This window comes from Crotalus tigris, unplaced genomic scaffold, assembly GCF_016545835.1.
Source record: "Crotalus tigris isolate CLP2741 ecotype Arizona unplaced genomic scaffold, ASM1654583v1 scf7180000019768.410792, whole genome shotgun sequence".
NCBI classification, from domain to species: Eukaryota; Metazoa; Chordata; class Lepidosauria; order Squamata; family Viperidae; genus Crotalus; species Crotalus tigris.
Genome location: NW_024097703.1, coordinates 343,925 through 354,286, shown reverse-complemented (window position 1 = coordinate 354,286; position 10,362 = coordinate 343,925). Strand labels below are relative to the sequence as shown.

General features: G+C 39.9%; 1 protein-coding gene across 2 annotated transcripts; it reads left to right on the top strand.

The window, feature by feature from the left end:
- The first annotated feature begins 1,177 nt into the window (after positions 1-1,177).
- On the top strand, positions 1,178-9,647 carry LOC120317709 (androgen-induced gene 1 protein-like). 2 transcript variants are annotated; one of them, XR_005559301.1, is made up of 7 exons: positions 1,178-1,483; positions 2,769-2,912; positions 4,871-4,972; positions 5,577-5,692; positions 6,329-6,480; positions 8,364-8,563; positions 8,876-9,641. XR_005559301.1 is itself a non-coding variant. In XM_039364519.1 (6 exons), the coding sequence occupies exons 1-6, from the start codon at positions 1,316-1,318 to the stop codon at positions 8,899-8,901; spliced, it is 708 nt and encodes a 235-aa protein (XP_039220453.1). In that variant the 5' UTR covers positions 1,178-1,315; the 3' UTR covers positions 8,902-9,647. The 2 variants fall into 2 exon arrangements, 1 of the variants encoding a protein (XP_039220453.1); XM_039364519.1 differs by lacking the exon at positions 8,364-8,563 and having other exon boundaries at positions 8,876-9,647.
- Positions 9,648-10,362: the final 715 nt, after the last annotated feature.

The window sequence follows — 10,362 nt, the reverse complement described above, 5'->3', positions numbered from 1 at the left end:
ACTATACAAAGGAAATATGAAGCACTTAAGTCTTAACTTACCAAGCAAAATACCTTTTTGCACTGGAAATCAACCACAGTTTCTTTGATCTTCAAATAGTGATTTAACTTATTTTAAGTACTTTCTTTCCCAATGTCCCTTGACATTGAGTCCTAAGTTTGCAAAAGTACAGTATTTTCCCGGAAACAGATCACAAAAATCAATTAGAATTTACTTTTCAGTAAACACATACAGAAAGAATAATCTAGTATATTCAATTTTTCAAGTTATCCTACACAAATATACAGTATTCGCATTTAAAAATAAATACTTTTGCACACAAAATACTTTTGAAGTGGCTTACAAATAACACACAAACGTAAATTACCACAATTTGTTTAGAAGACAAAAAATAAAAATGTTAATCTGTGATAAAAAAAAAACTATTTTGAAGTAAATATAAAGCTTGGTTCCTTCTGTTTTCAAAGGCATGTCATTCTAGTTTTCTTGTCTGCAATACAGAAATTGCCTTCTTTTGTAATATTTTTTCCACATCCTAAAAGTTTAGAGCCTGGGATTTCCTAGTGGTGTCTCATTCAACATTAATCAGGTCTCATGTCATCAGTGCCCACCCCCTCAAAAATTATCCCCTATTTCTAAAAGTGCATCCTTTTCCCCAGCCTGAACTCCCCATTATTCCTAACAAACCAAAACAACAGCAAAAAGCTAAGTTATAAAATAAAACCTGGAAGGAAAACTCAACACTTTCAATTTATTATTTATTCAAATCAAATGCTAAACTCAATGTCTGCATTCATAAAGTTGGCTTATGACACCATTGATTCTTAGGCCCTAAACTAAATAATCCTCCCATATGCTTAGGCCCCTCCCATCTCAATCAGGTCAGTACCATTCCAACGTTATCTCACGGGGGGAGCGAACAAAACATCCCCTAACAACGGCAGCGAATTTATAAAGGAAATATTATATTAACTTATAGCTTCAGAAATAGCAAATATTCTCAACTCTATCTGCACCGAAAACTTATCGGATAAAGAAACCTACACCGGGAGAATCACTATTTTCTCAACCCCCCCCCAAAAAAAATAGAGACATAGAACTGTCCATCACGGCCCTCTGTGAGGTGAGAAAGCGTCAACTGTCCAAAATTCGCCTTTTAAGCTTCAAAGGCAGCCAAGATGGCGGCGGGCGATTGAGCGCCAAATTCCCTCTCAGCGCCTGCGCGGAGGATCCGCCGGCGCGTGGCGCCGCCGCGGCTTTGAAACTTTTATCCCTTATTACCACTTCTACCCACCGCGGCGTGGAATGAACGATCATGCCGTTGGCCGTGCGAGGTCAGAGAGCTGTGGCACTGCTACACTTCCTCTGCTTCCTCTGGGCAATCTTCGCTCTGACTCAAAATTTGGGGTTGCCTAAGTCGGTCCGGAAAGTGCACGACGATAGTTATGGCGGCCAATGGAAATACCTGACCTTCCTCAACCAGGTAGGCACGCGAAACGAAAAGCGTGCTGCGCCTGCCCAAATTAATCTTAGCCCTTCGCACGCGGCGGAGGGAAGGGCTTTGGGGAGGGTAAGCCAATGAGAGCGAGGCGAGGCAAGAGGGGAGGGAGCTTAAAGGGTCAGTTTAGTATAGGTGAAGCCAAATCCTAGGGGATTCTTTCTTAGACCTACTTTTGGATTATAATGCAGGTGACCCCCTTGATAAATCTGACGAGAGTTGGGCTATACAATTCCCAGCCAAAGGCCGTTCTGGCTGGGAATTCTGGAATTACAGTCCAGAACATGTGGAAGTTAACAGGCAGAGCAAAGAGTCTCTAAATCAGATTCCCGAACACTCAGAAATAACCAAAGAAAATCCGTCCCAGCCCAAGTCTGCACCTTTGCAGCCAATAGTGACTAAGAATTTTGCGAGAGGTGATTTTTGGCAATACTGAGTGATGGGATGGAATAAAAATTCAGGTTGGATTCATTTGTGGTGCACTTATAAGTAAACATTTGAGTTTATTCTTTAATTCTTTGATGTCCTTCTCTGTACCTCTCACTCAACATCCTTAATGGATTTTTTCCCCATATTGTGCTGTTAGAGACTAATTGATGGTATGTGTGTTAGAAGAACTTATTATGTTACCATAGCAGTTTAGCAGTTTCTGCTGCTAAAATCAGCCTGTCAGAATAACCATTGGGCTTGCCTATAAAAATTGCTGCATTGCATTTCCACAAACATCTCTGCAGGATTTTCAGGATTTACAAACATGATGGGTACCCACGTCTCCCTCTGGGACTAGATCAGTTGTAAAGCAATTATTTCTCTAATATGGATCCTCTGCTAAATGCTCAGACCGCCTTTATCTACATAAAAATAAGGTGAACTTGAGGCTTTTGCCTTGGTACTTCTGGGTGCAAGAGATCAGAGACTCATGGGAACCTGCTAATTTTCAACTATAAATTAATTGTTGATCCCCTTCAGTTGTTGCTGAATTACTTTTGCACAACACTGGAAATTCTATGAACTGCAATCCCAAAATGTCTGCAGAGCACTAGGTGAGGAGTAATTGATTTAGATGTAGATTCACAGTTCTCACTTTTGAGGTCTTTTCAAGTACCGTACCTGGTATAGTATACTGAAGAAATCTAGATTAAGGGACTTAGATAGAAGAGATAAAAATATCCCAAGCCATGGCTTTTAACTTTAAATTTTATTCTTGGGTAATAAATAATGGAAAGAAAATGTATGTTCCACCTTGAATATAACTTCTTTGAATTCATAGCTTCTACAGACAGTGCTGTACTTATTATGTGTCACAATTGATGCTGTAGCCCTGTTTGTTCCTTCCCAAGAAAGGAAAGTATCATCTATAGTGCTGCCTATTAGAGATTTCATCTTCTCTGCATTTGTATTCCCTGTTGGCTTAGTAAGTAATTACAACATCTGCTATTATTCAAATAATCCATACTGTACTATAATTCCATTAGGTTGAGTCAGATTTGCTTAAAGCAGAGCCAGGAATTCTGGGAGTTGAAGTCCACAAGTCATAAAAGGGCCATCGTTCCCCACCCCTGGCTTAAAGGTTCATGAGATTTTAGATGGTTTTCTTAAAAACCACATGATCCTTTCCATAATCTCACAGTAAAAAAGTATACCCATTTGCTTACTGATAACATCAACAGAAGCAACGTTAATTTCTCAATGGTAACCTCATCATTATGGACTAGTTATGGACTTGGGCACTCACGTACTCCTAGGAAGGAAGCAATTGCAAACCATTTCTGAAAATGTTGACAGAATTTGAGGGACTTGCCCAAGCAGTTGCTAGGAATCAACACTGTCTAAAAGGCATAAAAATCTATCAATGACTAGACCAGTGGTGGCGAACCTATGGCACGGGTGCCAGAGGCGGCACTTAGAGCCTTCTCTGTGGGCACACACCCCATCACCCCAGTCCTAGGCCTTCAGCTGGGTTTTATAAAACCTTTTCGCTTTAGGCCTCCGCCACCGTGTGCAAAAAAAAAAAAAAGTTTCAATCAGTCGATTTCAACTTCTCGTGGGAAAAAAAAAGATCTTGCAAAGTTGGAATTGATTGATTGAACTTTTTAGTCCCACCCAGTCTGCTGTTACCACCGCAGCCACGCCCACCCAATGGGCCACACCCACCCGGCACCCGACGATGCATAAGTGGGTTTTCGGTTGAAGTTTGGGCACTTGGTCTCTAAAAGGTTCGCCATCACTGGACTAGACTTTTTAAAATATCTCTGGCATCTAGCAGTAAGGATATAATCATGCATAGTTTTAAGTAAAAAACAGTAAATAAAGTGGGATTTCTGTTCAAGTAGTAGGAACTGAAATACACATTGAGCAGTGTTCATTTATGGGGAGTTCTAAATTGGGGTTTTCAAACTTTTTTAGGGAGTTAGTTAAAAAAAAAAATTCCCAGAACTCCTAAACAAAAGACAGAACTCAAATGATAAAAATGGGCGATAAAGTGAAACTTGTGCACTTTATAATTTATATATGAAACTTTATATATTAAAATTATTTGCATGTCACAAAATTGAATGCTCCAATTATTGTCTCTGAAAGTTCCTTTGCTTATTTTAAGAATAAAAAGTAACCTGGTTTCCAATTTACAAAAAATATAATTTGAATTTTATAATTACTGTACTTGGAAGGTGAATGATTCAACCAAGTAAATCAGTGTTCTGTGCCTATTTCTTTTCTTTAAAAGATTGTTAGAAATGTCCTTTTTTCCTCCTTCCTGTCATGGTTCTGAAAAAAAAATTGCCTCTATAAATCAGCTATTTATATTTCAGATGATAATTTCCTAGGCTGCAATAGCAGATTGGTTTAAAATGCAAATGAAATTTTACAGCAAGTTTTATTAACAGAGTAGGAAGAAAAGTTTAATTTTCTCATCCATCCTACTTTCTTTCTTTATTTTTATTTTACATGATGTCCATCTCACTCTCCAAAGTAATTGGGCTTATTACTGTCTTGCTTAAGCTATCTTGACATAACAAAATATAATGTTAAAGTTACACAATATTTAATTTGATTCTTTAAGGCAATAGAGTTGCTCTGAAATTGAGAATGAGTGGGTTTATAAATTAAACAACTAATAATTTAGCAAACTGAATTGCCACCTGACTCCCTGTGACTTTACACAGTGCAGATACAATTGTATGTTGCACTGCATGATCCAGAATATGTTTGAAGGTTCAGTTTTTAATCAATGTTTATCTGGTGAAATTAAAACAATAACCCTCTTACGTTCATACAAGTACAAAGACAGTTTGTAAGATGGTGACTTACCAGATTTCTAAATTTTTTTCCAACATTTGAGGTTCTCAATAATGTTCAGATGTTTTCTCTCAGTTTGTAGCTGTTGCTTTCTGGGGCCTTTATGCAATTGACAGAGAACTAGTGTACCCTAAAGAACTGGATGAGATTAATCCAGATTGGCTTAATCACACTATGGTAAGTATTTGAAGCTTAGTGTCTTCTTTTGGCACATGCAATTTGTTATGAACTGGATGATCGGTCGTACCTCGAGGACTATCTGTATTCACGTAGGCTTTTCAAAAGGATCGCTATAATTTGACAGGATGTTCTGCTTTCAGAGTAGAAAAGATATCTTGAAAGTATTTTTCTTGCAAAAATGTTGGAACAGAATAGCAATAGCACGTAGACTTATATACCACTTCATGGTGCTTTACAGCCCTCTTTAAGCAGTTTACAGAGTCAGCATAATGTCCCCAACACTCTGGGTCCTCATTTTACTGAGCCAATCAGGATCGAACTCCAGGCTGTGATCAGAGTTTGCCTGCAATACTACATTCTAACCACTATGCCACCATACCTCCTAGTGATCTGAAACCAGAATAAGAAGTAATGCAATTGATTTTGTTTCCCTACATCAGAGGTAGGCAACCTTGGCTCTTTTATGACTCATGGACTTCAACTCCCAGAATTCATGGCTGGCTCAGGAATTCTGGGAGTTGAAGTCCACGAGTCACAAAAGAGCCAAGGTTGCCTACCCCTGCCCTACATCATACTTTTATGTTCTGCTTTTGCTTTTTAGCATACTACTATCCTGCCACTGCTTTTCATAGAGCTGGTTATATGTTCACATAAGTATCCTCCTAGATGGAAAGGAATATTGGGACTTGGCATCTTTGCAGTTGTATACCTATCATGGTAGGTATTCAATCTTGTTTGAGAAATTTATTTGAATTTAAAACATTTTTATTTTGTTCAGATGTTTATTTTGTATTAACTGGAAGAAAAGGAGGAAAGGAACGGAAGAGAGGGGAGGAGAGGAGGAGGACAGAAGAGGAGTAATTGCTTCTCTGAGCAATTATGTAATTCTTCTAGAATATTTAAAAATCACTATACAAGTTTGCAGGCAAAATTACCTCAATCTCTCATGGACTATGGAACCAGTAGCATTCAGATATTGCTGACTTCAAGTAGTCCAAATCTATCTTTCACTACAGTAATGGAAGTTGGAAAACGTAGTTCAGTGGTAGTATCTGGAAGATAACAGATTTGCCATTATGAAGTAGTCATTGTCAAACATTTTGTGACCTACTGATTTAAATGGGAGAGTTAAGAACATTTCATTTTTCCTCATATAAACGGAGCTTTTTAAAGACCTCGCCTTGGAGATCACATTGTAGATTTTTAATTATATCCAACTTAGTGTAATATTAACTTTTGTATCTGTAAGCATTAGCCAACTGAAATATTTTCAGGCAACCTCGAAACAGGTGCAATATTTAACCTGTTTGGCTTCCTGTATTTCATTACGATGTTTACCTTGCTTTGTTTTAGGATAATTTGGATACATCATGTAGCTGGGATTTGGGCTTATCCAGTTTTAGGAGTGCTTGGCCTACTTGGAAAGGCAATGTTTCTTTCAGTTGCTGTGTGCATAATGTTCATCTTCTACTTCGTTGGGGAGCACCTAACAAAATGGTTGTGGGGTAAATTATGCTTTTTTTGTCTTTTTCTACATTTCCAGTCTGCTTACACTTTTCCAGGAGGTAATGTGTTCATGAGAGAAGCATTTTTCATTTTGTTTTTCATTAAGATATAATCTTGTAATAGTCATAATGATTACCAGTGCAATCCAAGGTGCTAGTTACCATCTCTGCAGCTCTTCAGGACATAAGGTCTGATTACTTGAAGGGCTGCTGTCTTTTAGAGTTACTACCTGTGCCATCTGGCAATCAACATGCTTTGATTAAGTGATGACATCTGATGGAACTCAGGAAATAGGCCTTCTCTGTCCTAGCAGTTGCCCTCTGAAATAACATCCTTTTAGAGTCTCCGCCTTAATTTTATTAGACAAGCCCTTAAGAGTTGCTCTTTTCCTAGACCTGGGCTTTTCAACCTTTTTCACCCATTGTACCACTTTTAGGATATGGCACTATCCGAGTACTACCAGTCGTCTAGCAAGGTGTCAAAACCTTGATGACCAAAAAAAAAGGGAAAAAAAGGAAAAAATTCATAAAGTACAGGTAGTCCTCGACTTACAACAGTTCAAAGTTACAATGGCACTGAAAAAAGTGCCCCCCAAGCCACAGCCGAGCAAGACACCCGCCCAGCAGCACTCTTCCTCCTGTCCTAGGTTTTCATTGTGAGCATTTCCATTGAGGACTGGCAGCGGGGGTGGGGTGGGGGTGTTTGGTTTTTATTCCCCCCGTCTGCTGAGTGGTTGCAGCAGGTTTTGATCACTTCACATGACCCTGGGACACTGTGACCGTCATAAATATGAATCAGTTGCCAAGCATCTGAATGTAAATCACAAAACCCTGGAGATGCTGCAACATTTCAGCAGATCAGCGCTTCTTCTGGGCTCGCCAGAAGCACCAGGATCAGTGCTACTTTCCAGCTGATTGGTGCTTCTTCAGGGCTCAGCAGAAGCACCAGGATCAGCGCCAAGCTCCAGCTGAAGCCTGGCGCTGATCCTGGTGCTTCCATTGAGCCCTGACAGTTCTGAAGAAGCGCTGATCCTGGCCCTTCCGCTGAGCCCTGACAGCCCTGCAGCTCCAGCTATCTCTCGCTCAGGCTTGTGCGGTGCTGCCACCGGTTCAGCTCATTCCCCTCTCCCACTAGCACTTTTCTAGGATGGTCGCGTGCCACCTGCCAGGTGCCAATGTACCACAGGGGGTACCCGTACCACTGGTTGAAAAGCCCTGTCCTAGACCAGTGATGGCAAATCTTTTGGGCTCAGCATGTCAAAGATGCCAAAAATGCCTATCTTGACTCTATTGGTATGTGTGTCTCTCTCACACATACCCGAACAAAAGAGAAACAATTCTCTATCACCCCTCTACCATTTAGATCACCCTGAACAACACCATTCGGTGGCAGTGCCGAGGCTGGGCCTAAAGTAACTTCCAAGGGGTCTGGAGGCTGCATGAGGGTGCACCCCATTCTCATGCAGCCTCTGCAGCCTCTGAAAATCAAGAATGATGTTTGCTTTCAAGAATAGCTGTCGGATGTTAGTGCATGCTGGCATGTCACCAAAATGTCAGGGCACGTCACCTTTGAGAGGTTTGCTACAGGTTTGCCATCACTGTCCTAAACCTGGATTAGACTGTCCTGGATTAGAATGGGTGTCAGACCCCTTGTGATTATGTGGTTGCTTCTCCAGACAGTCTTTTTATACTATTGTATTTAATTTAAATTCTTTTAAATTTTATATATTGTACACCACCAAAAGTTCACAGTTGATCTGGGTAGCTTTTTAATTTAATAACATTTTTAAAAATTAAAATGGATGGGTTAGGACTTTCAGCTACCTACAGTTTTTGATTAAATATGCAATGGTTTGGCTAACACCCCATCTTCAATTATACAGATTTCACTTTCCTGGCTCTTTCAAAATCACCCTAAATTCAGTGTGCACTAGGACCTTGGAGAAGACCACATCCTTCCCTAACTGTTAATGTTGCAACGTGTGGCTATCACGGAAAAAGTCCCCTTGTCTGAAGGTCTTTCTTTGGAGAGACCCCTTAGCATCCTCAGTGAATGTACTTAGAGGCCAGACTTCCTTTTCTGGTAGGCATTTAATTTTTAATATTTTCACCAGTTTACATAAATATTTTTGAAGTATAAAAGGACCCAGTTTATCATGAGCAGCTGAGCCAAATGCAGTCCTTGTATATTACAGCAATTGGAAGAAGGAAAAGTTTAGCCGTACGTTTGCAGGGATCTCTTCATATATAGAAGGAATTATGTCGGGAGGGCTTTATATCTATGCCACAGTGACATAAATTACTATGCTAAGTTTATTTTATTTATTTATCAATTTTAAAAGTTTGCAGAACAGCCAAATAGTTTATCGTTCTGTTTATCTTTTATTCCCTGCAGCAAAGCGTAGAAAGAAGTGCATGTAGAGAAGACCCCAAGGAAGACATCAGCTCATTAAAAGGGCAAGCTCACCTATGGAATACAGTGCAACTTGAACATGGAAAATATTATAGTTTGTAACTGGTTCTTAATGTTTACAGGAAAAATAAGATCTTTTGGAGCAGAAGTGAAGAATCTTGAGTCTTCCAGATGTTGTTGATATACTGTTGTATATCCCAGCAATGCCAGTTGCCATACCATAACAGTTTCAAGAAATGGGGATTTGTTTAATCAACAACAGTTTGCAAGATCACAAGTTCCCTATTCATACAGTAAAAAGCTATCCAAGTAGAAAAAGAAAAATGGCAGAAAAGAGGGATGTGGTAGCAAGACTATCCCTGAATACAGATAATGGGTTGTGTGCCTATGAGAATAATCAGAGAAGTGATTCTACAAATAAGATTATTTCATTAATAGTGTCAGCAAACGAAGCACTTTATATCTCAAGTTTCTGTTTTATTTTTTAATAGGCTAAAAATGAAAAATTGCATAAAACATGTCTTTGGGGAGAACAGTTGTCTCCCCAGCCAACCCAAGAGTCACACAGTAGTAAATAGAATCTTTTACCCAATTTCTCTATAAATATCTGTCCAAAAAGAGCGCTTGCTCTTGGCATCGTAATCATCAGGTTTAAGCAATAAAATAAAAGAGGCTTTTGGTTAGCTGCTTTATCCTTCCCTGCCCTGGAAGTTCAAAAATGCTGTTTTTTGAAACAGCAGTGCATGAATCTTTATCTGGGATATCTTCTGACTTTTAAAAAAAAATACAGGTAATCCTCAAGATATAACAGGTCACTTAACAACTGTTCAAAGTTACGACAGATGCCCCCAAATTACATATAACTCTGTTTCAAAATTACAACTGCTGCAGCGCCCTTATGACCTCCATGCTACCCTGCCAGGACCCTGCAGTGCTTGGGCCTGCTCCCCATACCTCTTGGAAGCAGCCGTTATTTTCAGTGGGAAATGACAGCTGCTTCCAGAGCTTTTTGCTCCAATCAGCTGGCCATCAGGAGATTTTTTCTTGCTAGGCTTTGGGAAGTCAGCCCCTGCTTGCAAAAGCAGCAGCTTCAGGACAAGCTTTCCAAAACCTTCCCCTTGCTTTAACCCCCTCCCCCCCCCCAGAAAGCCACATTTCTTCACAAAACAAAAAAAGCTGGGAGGGACAGATTTATTGACTTTTCTTGCCCCCCCCCCCGCCCAAACTCTTTGCCTTTGCCCTCCAACCTCTACCACTTTCAAAGACCCCCTTGAAGTGGAAAGGAAAGGAAGCAAGCAAGCAAAGAAAAATCTGCAGCTTTTTGCCTTGAGGAACTGAAGGAAAAAAAGTTTGCCACAGCCATGGTAAAATATGGGTCCTAAAGGGAGTCAAGACCGGCTCTTTGCTGCCCATTTGACACCCTTTAGAACCCCATGACCATTTGCTGCATGTTTCTGCTTTAGCCGATT